The 13,064-nt window shown below is 42.8% G+C and overlaps 1 protein-coding gene across 7 annotated transcripts in view; it reads left to right on the forward strand.

Annotated features, from left to right (window-relative positions):
* LOC123728277 (rho guanine nucleotide exchange factor 39-like) overlaps nt 1-12,017 on the forward strand; it is a 110,203-nt gene extending 98,186 nt beyond the window's left edge. Inside the window, exons 9-13 of one of the 7 annotated variants that reach the window (XR_014381252.1) lie at nt 2,584-2,672; nt 5,819-6,058; nt 8,589-9,283; nt 9,336-9,377; nt 9,591-12,017. Coding sequence is in view for 1 of the 7 variants with exons in the window: in XM_082964296.1 (XP_082820422.1) it covers nt 2,584-2,672; nt 5,819-6,058; nt 8,589-8,622 (363 nt within the window). In the remaining 6 variants the exon portion in view is untranslated. Of the gene's footprint in view, nt 1-2,583; nt 2,673-5,818; nt 6,059-8,588 lie in introns of all 7 variants that reach the window. The other 6 variants (XR_014381247.1, XR_014381251.1, XR_014381249.1 and 3 more) reach the window with 6 other exon arrangements.
* The last annotated feature ends 1,047 nt before the right edge of the window (nt 12,018-13,064 follow it).

Consider the following 13,064-nt stretch of genomic DNA (forward strand, 5'->3'; position numbering starts at 1 on the left):
ATTGACTCTGTACAGGTACCCCCCTGTAAATAGTCTCGCTACTGTTATTTTACTGCTGCTCTTGAATTACTTGTTACTTTTATTTCTTATTCGTTTTTGTATTTTTTAAACTGCATTGTTGGTTAAGGGCTGGTAAGTAAGCATTTTACTGTAATACCTGTTGTATTCAGCATTTCACTGTAATACTTGTTGTATTCGGCATTTCACTGTAATACCTGTTGTATTCAGCATTTTACTGTAATACCTGTTGTATTCAGCATTTCACTGTAATACTTGTTGTATTCGGCATTTCACTGTAATACCTGTTGTATTCGGCATTTCACTGTAATACCTGTTGTATTCAGCATTTCACTGTAATACCTGTTGTATTCAGCATTTCACTGTAATACCTGTTGTATTCAGCATTTCACTGTAATACCATCCATCTGTCTCCTCTAGCCTCATATACAGAGAGGACATCCATCTGTCTCCTCTAGCCTCATATACAGAGAGGACATCCATCTGTCTCCTCTAGCCTCATATACAGAGAGGACATCCATCTGTCTCCTCTAGCCTCATATACAGAGAGGACATCCATCTGTCTCCTCTAGCCTCATATACAGAGAGGACATCCATCTGTCTCCTCTACCCTCATATACAGAGAGGACATCCATCTGTCTCCTCTAGCCTCATATACAGAGAGGACATCCATCTGTCTCCTCTACCCTCATATACAGAGAGAACATCCATCTGTCTCCTCCAGCCTCATATACAGAGAGGACATCCATCTGTCTCCTCTAGCCTCATATACAGAGAGGACATCCATCTGCCTCCTCTAGCCTCATATACAGAGAGGACATCCATCTGTCTCCTCTACCGTACCCTCATATACAGAGAGGACATCCATCTGTCTCCTCTACCGTACCCTCATATACAGAGAGGACATCCATCTGTCTCCTCTACCCTCATATACAGAGAGGACATCCATCTGTCTCCTCTAGCCTCATATACAGAGAGGACATCCATCTGTCTCCTCTACCGTACCCTCATATACAGAGAGGACATCCATCTGTCTCCTCTACCCTCATATACAGAGAGAACATCCATCTGTCTCCTCTAGCCTCATATACAGAGAGGACATCCATCTGTCTCCTCTAGCCTCATATACAGAGAGGACATCCATCTGCCTCCTCTAGCCTCATATACAGAGAGGACATCCATCTGTCTCCTCTACCGTACCCTCATATACAGAGAGGACATCCATCTGTCTCCTCTACCCTCATATACAGAGAGAACATCCATCTGTCTCCTCTAGCCTCATATACAGAGAGGACATCCATCTGTCTCCCCTATCCTCATATACAGAGAGGACATCCATCTGTCTCCTCTAGCCTCATATACAGAGAGGACATCCATCTGTCTCCTCTAGCCTCATATACAGAGAGGACATCCATCTGTCTCCTCTAGCCTCATATACAGAGAGGACATCCATCTGTCTCCTCTAGCCTCATATACAGAGAGGACATCCATCTGTCTCCTCTAGCCTCATATACAGAGAGGACATCCATCTGTCTCCTCTAGCCTCATATACAGAGAGGACATCCATCTGTCTCCTCTAGCCTCATATACAGAGAGGACATCCATCTGTCTCCTCTAGCCTCATATACAGAGAGGACATCCATCTGTCTCCTCTAGCCTCATATACAGAGAGGACATCCATCTGTCTCCTCTAGCCTCATATACAGAGAGGACATCCATCTGTCTCCTCTAGCCTCATATACAGAGAGGACCTCCATCTGTCTCCTCTAGCCTCATATACAGAGAGGACCTCCATCTGTCTCCTCTAGCCTCATATACAGAGAGGACATCCATCTGTCTCCTCTAGCCTCATATACAGAGAGGACATCCATCTGTCTCCTCTACCGTCATATACAGAGAGGACATCCATGTAGTCAGAGGTGTAGAACTAACAGATGACTCTCACAGTAATATGTTACTGTCTGAGGTGTTGGTGGTTTCTCTCTGGGTCTGCCCTGCCCTCTAGTGTTCAGGCTGGGTCATTGCAGCAGCTCTTTCAATAAAGGAGCCGTTAGGAACCTTACTGTAATACGATATCCTAATACAAGGATACAAATGTGAACAATATCTAGACTTCTAGTCATTGATTGAGAAAGGCTGTAGAGGAAGCTGGAAGAACCCCAGCCATTTCTTGACAGACCGGCTGAGAGGAACAGACACTCTCCCTCCCTCCTCCTCTCTCCCCTCTCCCTCAGTCTCACTTTTCTCTCTATGTCCCTAACACCCCTCTCTCTCCCCTCTCCCTCCCTCCTTCTCTCCCTCCCTCCTCCTCTCTCCTTTTCCCTCCCTTATCCTCTTCCTCAGTCTTACTTCTCTCTGTATGTCCCTAATCCCTCTCCCTCCTCTTCTCCCTCCCTCGCCCTCTCCCTCAGTCTCACTTCTCTCTTTATGTCCCTAACCCTCCCTCCATCCCTCCTCCTCTCCCTCAGTCTCACTTATCTCTTTATGTCCCTAACCACCATCGCTCTCTCCTCTCTCTCTCCTCCATGTTTCTCTCCTACTCATCCCTGTCTTTCTCTCTTCTAGTTGACCTTCCCTAAAGCCAAGCTGCTGCTGATGTCCAGCGACCAGGAAGATATCAACGACTGGTATTACAGCCTGAGCTCTGCTGTAGGGTACGTTAACACAGACACCCCATCTCTCTCTCTCTCTCTTCCTCTCTCTCTATCTCTCTCTCTCTCTCTCCCTCTCTATCTCTCTCTCTCTATCGCCCTCTCTCTCTCTCTACCTCTCTCTCCCTCTCTATCTCTCTCTCTCTCTATCGCCCTCTCTCTCTCTCTACCTCTCTCTCTCTCTCTCTCTCTACCTCTCTCTCTCTCTCTCTCTACCTCTCTCTCTCTCTCTGTGATTTGAATGAAAAGTATTTTAATAAACAGGAAAAGGTGACTGTAGGAAGCGCTCATCATTTGAAATAGGTTACATGTCATATTAAACAGCATATAAACACTAAGTCAGGAGCCAGGCCGGGGAGCCAGGCGGGGAGCCAGGCCGGGGAGCCAGGCGGGGAGCCAGGCCGGGGAGCCAGGCGGGGTGCCAGGCGGGGAGCCAGGCAGGGAGCCAGGCGGGGAGCCAGGCAGGGAGCCAGGCGGGGAGCCAGGCCGGGGAGCCAGGCGGGGTGCCAGGCGGGGAGCCAGGCAGGGAGCCCGGCGGGGAGCATAAGAAGGAACCAAAATGAATTAGTGCCATACACAAGGCTGGCAGGAACATTAAGCGCTCAGCATTTAAAAATAACAATTTTGTTGTATTAAATCATTATAGTCTTTTAAGTTATAGTCTGTGACTTTATTTAGAATGAAATACAAATGAAATGAACAATACCTTCTTAGGGCTCAGTGCCTTTTGAATTGGTTGTTAAAAACATGAGTTTGGTCAGAGTCTGTGTCTTCAGTCTGATGGTGTCTGGAGAGCAGGCCAGCAGCAGAGAATATGTTCCTTATTAAAAGGAATCTGTCTTTTGTAAACTAGTGGCGCGAGGCTAAACTGAACATCTAGACTCAATAGTAAACTTTATGATAAAAGCAATACATTTGCCAGAGCCACTGGGGATGTTAAACACCTGGTGGGTCACTCTTACCTGGCTGGGTAGGGATGTTAAACACCTGGTGGGTCACTCTTACCTGGCTGGGTAGGGATGTTAAACACCTGGTGGGTCACTCTTACCTGGCTGGGTAGGGATGTTAAACACCTGGTGGGTCACACTTACCTGGCTGGGTAGGGATGTTAAACACCTGGTGGGTCACTCTTACCTGGCTGGGTAGGGATGTTAAACACCTGGTGGGTCACTCTTACCTGGCTGGGTAGGGATGTTAAACACCTGGTGGGTCACTCTTACCTGGCTGGGCAGGGATGTTAAACACCTGGTGGGTCACTCTTACCTGGCTGGGCAGGGATGTTAAACACCTGGTGGGTCACTCTTACCTGGCTGGGTAGGGATGTTAAACACCTGGTGGGTCACTGTTACCTGGCTGGGTAGGGATGTTAAACACCTGGTGGGTCACTCTTACCTGGCTGGACAGGGATGTTAAACACCTGGTGGGTCACTCTTACCTGGCTGGGTAGGGATGTTAAACACCTGGTTTGTCACTCTTACCTGGCTGGGTAGGGATGTTAAACACCTGGTGGGTCACTCTTACCTGGCTGGGTAGGGATGTTAAACACCTGGTGGGTCACTCTTACCTGGCTGGGTAGGGATGTTAAACACCTGGTGGGTCACTCTTACTTGGCTGGGCAGGGATGTTAAACACCTGGTGGGTCACTCTTACCTGGCTGGGCAGGGATGTTAAACACCTGGTGGGTCACTCTTACCTGGCTCGGTAGGGATGTTAAACACCTGGTGGGTCACTCTTACCTGGCTGGGTAGGGATGTTAAACACCTGGTGGGTCACTCTTACCTGGCTGGGTAGGGATGTTAAACACCTGGTGGGTCACTCTTACCTGGCTGGGTAGGGATGTTAAACACCTGGTGGGTCACTCTTACCTGGCTGGGTAGGGATGTTAAACACCTGGTGGGTCACTCTTACCTGGCTGGGTAGGGATGTTAAACACCTGGTGGGTCACTCTTACCTGGCTGGGTAGGGATGTTAAACACCTGGTGGGTCACTCTTACCTGGCTGGGTAGGGATGTTAAACACCTGGTGGGTCACTCTTACCTGGCTGGGTAGGGATGTTAAACACCTGGTGGGTCACTCTTACCTGGCTGGGTAGGGATGTTAAACACCTGGTGGGTCACTCTTACCTGGCTGGGTAGGGATGTTAAACACCTGGTGGGTCACTCTTACCTGGCTGGGTAGGGATGCTGAGTTGTTTTTTTGTTTTTCTATATTTAGGCCTACAGATTGTTGGGTAAAATAACCCAATGAAAACAGAAAGCTCATTGAAAGAGAGAATGTCAGCCCTATTGTGACTATGATGATATCAATGATAACCTACTATATAGATACAGTGCATTCATAAAGTATACAGACCCCTTCCCTTACACAGTTTTTTACGTTACGTCCTTATTCTCAAAAGGATTAAATTCATATTTTCCATCTATCTACACAAAATACCCCATAATAATCCCCAGTCAGTTGTTGTAATGTGTTGTCTGTGGTCTCCAGTCAGTTGTTGTAATGTGTTGTCTGTAGTCTCCAGTCAGTTGTTGTAATGTGTTGTCTGTGGTCTCTCCAGTCAGTTGTTGTAATGTGTTGTCTGTGGTCTCCAGTCAGTTGTTGTAATGTGTTGTCTGTGGTCTCTCCAGTCAGTTGTTGTAATGTGTTGTCTGTGGTCTCTCCAGTCAGTTGTTGTAATGTGTTGTCTGTGGTCTCCAGTCAGTTGTTGTAATGTGTTGTCTGTGGTCTCCAGTCAGTTGTTGTAATGTGTTGTCTGTGGTCTCCAGTCAGTTGTTGTAATGTGTTGTCTGTGGTCTCCAGTCAGTTGTTGTAATGTGTTGTCTGTAGTCTCCAGTCAGTTGTTGTAATGTGTTGTCTGTGGTCTCCAGTCAGTTGTTGTAATGTGTTGTCTGTGGTCTCCAGTCAGTTGTTGTAATGTGTTGTCTGTGGTCTCCAGTCAGTTGTTGTAATGTGTTGTCTGTAGTCTCTCCAGTCAGTTGTTGTAATGTGTTGTCTGTGGTCTCTCCAGTCAGTTGTTGTAATGTGTTGTCTGTGGTCTCCAGTCAGTTGTTGTAATGTGTTGTCTGTGGTCTCTCCAGTCAGTTGTTGTAATGTGTTGTCTGTGGTCTCTCCAGTCAGTTGTTGTAATGTGTTGTCTGTGGTCTCTCCAGTCAGTTGAAGTCCAGGAACACAGTGGTCCATCAGAGAGATGATCTGGTCAGGAGACCTCTACGCTGCTTTGTAGAGGACCAGAAGAACCAAACTACCCCCTCCACACCACCCACTACCACCCCCGGGAGGAAGAGGATGGCCCCCCCTCCACCCCAGACCCCCTCCACCTCCACTGCTCCAGCAGAAGCAGAGGGCAGCGCCTCCAAGAGGATGAAGCTGACTGAGGGACCAGCTGAGAGGTGGGTTCATACAGAATGTGCAGTATGTGCAGTATATATATGTGTGTGTGTGTGTGTGTGTGTGTGTGTGTGTGTGTGTGTGTGTGTGTGTGTGTGTGTGTGTGTGTGTGTGTGTGTGTGTGTGATAATGTGGTCATTCAGAGGTGGGTGTCTTAGATCCAGGTGTGACTGGGTTATTGTATTGTAACATGATAGAAGGCATGTAGAAGTCTTTCAGCCTTCTTAGGATGGTAATAGAAGTAAGGACTGAAACCTACTATGAGTGTAAGATAAACCTAGTGTAAGGAAATAAGATGATAGTTTTAACACACTTGAACAAATGTCTCTCAGCCTCCTTGGGGGGCCAATAGAGGAGCAGTGAAACCTGGTAGGAGAATATGTGAGCGATGATGAACCCTTAGCCGTTAACCTCTCTTGGGTATGTGGGACGTGACCGTCCCACCTGCGGGACACACCATTCAACAGCCAGTGAAATAGCAGGCCGCCAAATTCAAAACAACAAAAATCTCATAATTCAAATTTCTCAAACATACAACTATTATATCCCATTTTAAAGATAAGATTCTCGTTAATCCAACCACATTGTCCGATTTCAAAAAGGCTTTACCGCGAAAGCATAGCATTAGATTATGTTAGCACATGACCTTGACAAGAAAAACCACACAGCCATTTTCCAAGCAAGGAGAGGCGTCACAAAAATCAGAAAAAATGAATCACTAACCTTTGATCTTCATCAGATGGCACTCATGGGACTTCATGTTACACAATACATGTATGTTTTGCTCGATAAAGTTCATATTTAAATAAAAAATAAAAAAACATTTTACATTGGCGTGTAATGTTCAGAAATGTTTTGCCTCCCAAAACTTCCGGTGAATGAGCACATCAATTTACAGAAATACTCATCATAAACGTTGATAAAATATTAAACTGTTATTCAAAGAATTATAGATACACCTCTCCTGAATGCAACCGCTGTGTCAGATTTCAAAAAAACTTTACAGCGAAAGCACACTGCAATAATCTGAGTACAGCGCTCAGAGACGAAACCAAAACCCCCATTTTGTGGAGTCAATAAAACTCAGAAATAATATTATAAATATTCACTTACCTTTGAGGATCTTCATCAGAATGCACTCCCAGGAATCCCAGGTCCACAATAAATGTTTTTGTTCGATAAAGTCCATAATTTATGTCCAAATACCTCCTTTTTGTTTGCGCGTTCAGTCCACTACTCCAAATGCAGGAAGCGCGCAAAAATGTCACGACGAAAAGTCAAAAGTCTATTTACGTTCGTAGAAATATGTCAAACGATGTATAGCATCAATCTTTAGGATGTTTTTAACATAAATCTTCAGTAATATTCCAACAGGACAATTCCAATGTCTTCAGAAAAGAAAAGGAACACAGCTCACTCTCACGTGAGCGCACGCCTCTGAGCTCATGTCATTTCCTCACTCATCTGACTCCAGGCCCTCTCGTTCGCTCAATATTCACAGTAAAGGCCTGAAACAATGTTCTAAAGACTGTTGACATCTAGTGGAAGCCTTAGGAAGTGCAAAATGAACCCTAAGTCACTGTGTAGGCAATAGGCAATCACTTGAAAAAACTACAACCCTCAGATTTCCCACTTCCTGGTTGGATTTTTCTCAGGTTTTTGCCTGCCATATGAGTTCTGTTATACTCACAGACATCAGTCAAACAGTTTTAGAAACTTCTGCGTTTTTTCTATCCAAATCTACTAATAATATGCATATCCTACCTTCTGAGCCTGAGTAGCAGGCAGTTTAATTTGGGCGCGCCTTTCATCCGCACGTCAAAATACTGCCCCCTACCCTAGAGAAGTTAACCGTATACTCCTGATGATGAACCCTTATCCGTTAACCGTATAGTCCTGAACGATGATGAACCCTTATCCGTTAACCGTATACTCCTGAACGATGATGAACCCTTATCCGTTAACCGTATAGTCCTGAACGATGATGAACCCTTATCCGTTAACCGTATACTCCTGAACGATGGTGAACCCTTATCCGTTAACCGTATAGTCTTGAACGATGATGAACCCTTATCCGTTAACTGTATACTCCTGAACGATGATGAACCGTTAACCGTATGCTCCTGAACGATGGTGAACCCTTATCCGTATGCTCCTGAACGATGATGAACCCTTATCCGTTAACCGTATGCTCCTGAACGATGATGAACCCTTATCCGTTAACCGTATGCTCCTGAACGATGATGAACCCTTATCCGTTAACCGTATACTCCTGAACGATGATGATCCGTTAACCTGGTAGGAGAATATGTGAACCCTTATCCGTTAACCGTATAGTCCTGAACGATGGTGAACCGTTAGCCGTTAACCGTATGCTCCTGAACGATGGTTGAAACCTAGAATGACGGTATAAGATATCTCTGAACTAGTAAACTATCAATGTTTCTGTCCACTCTATCCTGATGTTATTACAGTGTAATTATCCTGATATAGAGCAGAGGTGAACAACTATCTTCTTCATTCTCTCCTCAGTGAACCGGCTTGGTCAAGCTGTGTGATCCTGTGAAAGACGAAGAACTTTAGAGATCCTTACTCTTTCACACAAACCAATCAAGTCAGACAGATAAGCGTTAATGGGGGAGATGGGAGGTAGTTAGATACTGGAGAATCAGGTTAATGGGGAGATGGGAGGTAGTTAGATACTGGAGAATCAGGTTAATGGGGGAGATGGGAGGTAGTTAGATACTGGAGAATCAGGTTAATGGGGGAGATGGGAGGTAGTTAGATACTGGAGAATCAGGTTAATGGGGGAGATGGGAGGTAGTTAGATACTGGAGAATCAGGTTAATGGGGGAGATGGGAGGTAGTTAGATACTGGAGAATCAGGTTAATGGGGGAGATGGGAGGTAGTTAGATACTGGAGAATCAGGTTAATGGGGGAGATGGGAGGTAGTTAGATACTGGAGAATCAGGTTAACGGGGAGATGGGAGGTAGTTAGATATTGGAGAATCAGGTTAGCGGTGGATATGAGGAGAGATGGGAGGTAGTTAGATACTGGAGAATCAGGTTAACGAGGGGATATGAGGACAGATGAGAGGTAGATAGATACTGGAGAATCAGGTTAACGGGGGATATGAGGAGAGATGGGAGGTAGTTAGATACTGGAGAATCAGGTTAACGGGGGATATGAGGAGAGATGGGAGGTAGTTAGATACTGGAGAATCAGGTTAACGGGGGATATGAGGAGAGATGGGAGGTAGATAGATACTGAGAATCAGGTTAACGGGGAGATGGGAGGTAGTTAGATACTGGGGAATCAGGTTAACGGGGGATATGAGGAGAGATGGGAGGTAGATAGATACTGGAGAATCAGGTTAACGGGGGGATATGAGGAGAGATGGGAGGTAGTTAGATACTGGAGAATCAGGTTAACGGGGGATATGAGGAGAGATGGGAGGTAGATAGATACTGGAGAATCAGGTTAACGGGGGATATGAGGAGAGATGGGAGGTAGATAGATACTGGAGAATCAGGTTAACGGGGGGATATGAGGACAGATGGGAGGTAGTTAGATATTGGAGAATCAGGTTAGCGGGGATATGAGGAGAGATGGGAGGTAGTTAGATACTGGAGAATCAGGTTAACGGGGGATATGAGGAGAGATGGGAGGTAGTTAGATACTGGAGAATCAGGTTAACCGGGGATATGAGGACAGATGGGAGGTAGTTAGATACTGGAGAATCAGGTTAACGGGGGATATGAGGACAGATGAGAGGTAGTTAGATACTGGAGAATCAGGTTAACGAGGGGATGTGAGGAGAGATGGGAGATAGTTAGAAGATATGAAATGTGAAGATTTTAACACTGATGCCAAAGACACACTATGAAACACCTTCACAATAGAAGCTCGAGGAGATGGAATATGTGAGATTTGACTCTGAAAGAAATGTTGTCATGAATGTTTTGTCCTGAATAGAATGTTGCCATTATATGTCAGAGCAAAAGCTGGGCTCAAGAGGAAAATATTGTATTACTAGACTGGGAATCAAAACTGTCACCTGGGATATTTTGGCAGCACAATACCATATAATCTTAATGTTAAATTGTGATTTTTACATTTAATTCATACAAGAGCTGAAATATTAGTAATATCATGCTTGTATCTATGGTAATATACAGTATATTATAATATTAGTATCATATCATGCTTGTCTATGGTAATATACAGTATATTATAATAGTAATACATCATGCTTGTCTATGGTAATATACAGTATATTATAATATTAGTATCATCATGCTTGTCTATGGTAATATACAGTATATTATAATATTAGTATCATCATGCTTGTCTATGGTAATATACAGTATATTATAATATTAGTATCATATCATGCTTGTCTATGGTAATATACAGTATATTATAATATTAGTATCATATCATGCTTGTCTATGGTAATATACAGTATATTATAATAGTATCATATCATGCTTGTCTATGGTAATATACAGTATATTATAATATTAGTATCATATCATGCTTGTCTATGGTAATATACAGTATATTATAATAGTAATACATCATGCTTGTCTATGGTAATATACAGTATATTATAATAGTAATACATCATGCTTGTCTATGGTAATATACAGTATATTATAATATTAGTATCATCATGCTTGTCTATGGTAATATACAGTATATTATAATATTAGTAACATATCATGCTTGTCTATATGGTAATATACAGTATATTATAATATTAGTAACATATCATGCTTGTCTATATGGTAATATACAGTATATTATAATATTAGTAACATATCATGCTTGTCTATGGTAATATACAGTATATTATAATAGTATCATATCATGCTTGTCTATGGTAATATACAGTATATTATAATATTAGTATCATATCATGCTTGTCTATGGTAATATACAGTATATTATAATATTAGTAACATATCATGCTTGTCTATGGTAATATACAGTATATTATAATAGTAATACATCATGCTTGTCTCTGGTAATATACAGTATATTATAATAGTAACATATCATGCTTGTCTCTGGTAATATACAGTATATTGTAATAGTAATACATCATGCTTGTCTCTGGTAATATACAGTATATTATAATAGTAATACATCATGCTTGTCTATGGTAATATACAGTATATTGTAATAGTAATACATCATGCTTGTCTATGGTAATATACAGTATATTGTAATAGTAATACATCATGCTTGTCTATGGTAATATACAGTATATTATAATATTAGTAACATATCATGCTTGTCTATGGTAATATACAGTATATTATAATATTAGTATCATATCATGCTTGTCTCTATGGTAATATATAGTATATTATAATATTAGTATCATATCATGCTTGTCTCTATGGTAATATATAGTATATTATAATATTAGTATCATATCATGCTCGTCTCTATGGTAATATACAGTATATTATAATATTAGTATCATATCATGCTTGTCTCTATGGTAATATACAGTATATTATAATATTAGTATCATATCATGCTTGTCTCTATGGTAATATACAGTATATTATAATATTAGTAACATCATGCTTGTCTATGGTAATATACAGTATATTATAGCGTTATGGAGATATATGGAGTGCAGGACTAGGAGTATATACAAGCCAGCGGCATTGTATTACAATTAATAGCTACTGAGTTAATGAATATAGTTATTCCATATCATGATTGTATCTTTCACTACTGCAGAGAGAGAGAGAGAGGTCTCTCCTTTAAAAACTCTTCTGATATGTGGTAGGTCATTCTGAGCCTTATGAATGGATAGTCTACTGGTGATTTCAATAATGTATCATACGATTCCATTCCTTTTTACATTACACATTCCTTCTGTAGTCATCATGTACTCCATCCAATATATTTATCAAAAACATTAAACATTTTAAACATTCTTTGTATTTCTAATTGTCTGATATGTTTTAGTTTTGTTACAATTTAGTTGAGTCTGTTTTCGACTGGTTTCATTGTCACTCCATTCCCCCCCCCCCAGTACAATGGACTGTTATACTGTCACTCCATTCCCCCCCAGTACAATGGACTGTTATACTGTCACTCCATTCCCCCCCAGTACAATGGACTGTTATACTGTCACTCCATTCCCCCCCAGTACAATGGACTGTTATACTGTCACTCCATTCCCCCCCAGTACAATGGACTGTTATACTGTCACTCCATTCCCCCCCAGTACAATGGACTGTTATACTGTCACTCCATTCCCCCCCAGTACAATGGACTGTTATACTGTCACTCCATTCCCCCCCAGTACAATGGACTGTTATACTGTCACTCCATTCCCCCCCAGTACAATGGACTGTTATACTGTCACTCCATTCCCCCCCAGTACAATGGACTGTTATACTGTCACTCCATTCCCCCCCAGTACAATGGACTGTTATACTGTCACTCCATTCCCCCCCAGTACAATGGACTGTTATACTGTCACTCCATTCCCCCCCAGTACAATGGACTGTTATACTGTCACTCCATTCCCCCCCAGTACAATGGACTGTTATACTGTCACTCCATTCCCCCCCAGTACAATGGACTGTTATACTGTCACTCCATTCCCCCCCAGTACAATGGACTGTTATACTGTCACTCCATTCCCCCCCAGTACAATGGACTGTTATACTGTCACTCCATTCCCCCCAAGTACAATGGACTGTTATACTGTCACTCCATTCCCCCCCAGTACAATGGACTGTTATACTGTCACTCCATTCCCCCCCAGTACAATGGACTGTTATACTGTCACTCCATTCCCCCCAAGTACAATGGACTGTTATACTGTCACTCCATTCCCCCCCAGTACAATGGACTGTTATACTGTCACTCCATTCCCCCCCGTACAATGGACTGTTATACTGTCACTCCATTCCCCCCCTGTACAATGGACTGTTATACTGTCACTCCATTCCCCCCCAGTACAATGGACTGT

Source organism: Salmo salar, chromosome 17 (assembly GCF_965601325.2).
Source record: "Salmo salar chromosome 17, fSalSal1, whole genome shotgun sequence".
Lineage (NCBI taxonomy): Eukaryota > Metazoa > Chordata > Actinopteri > Salmoniformes > Salmonidae > Salmo > Salmo salar.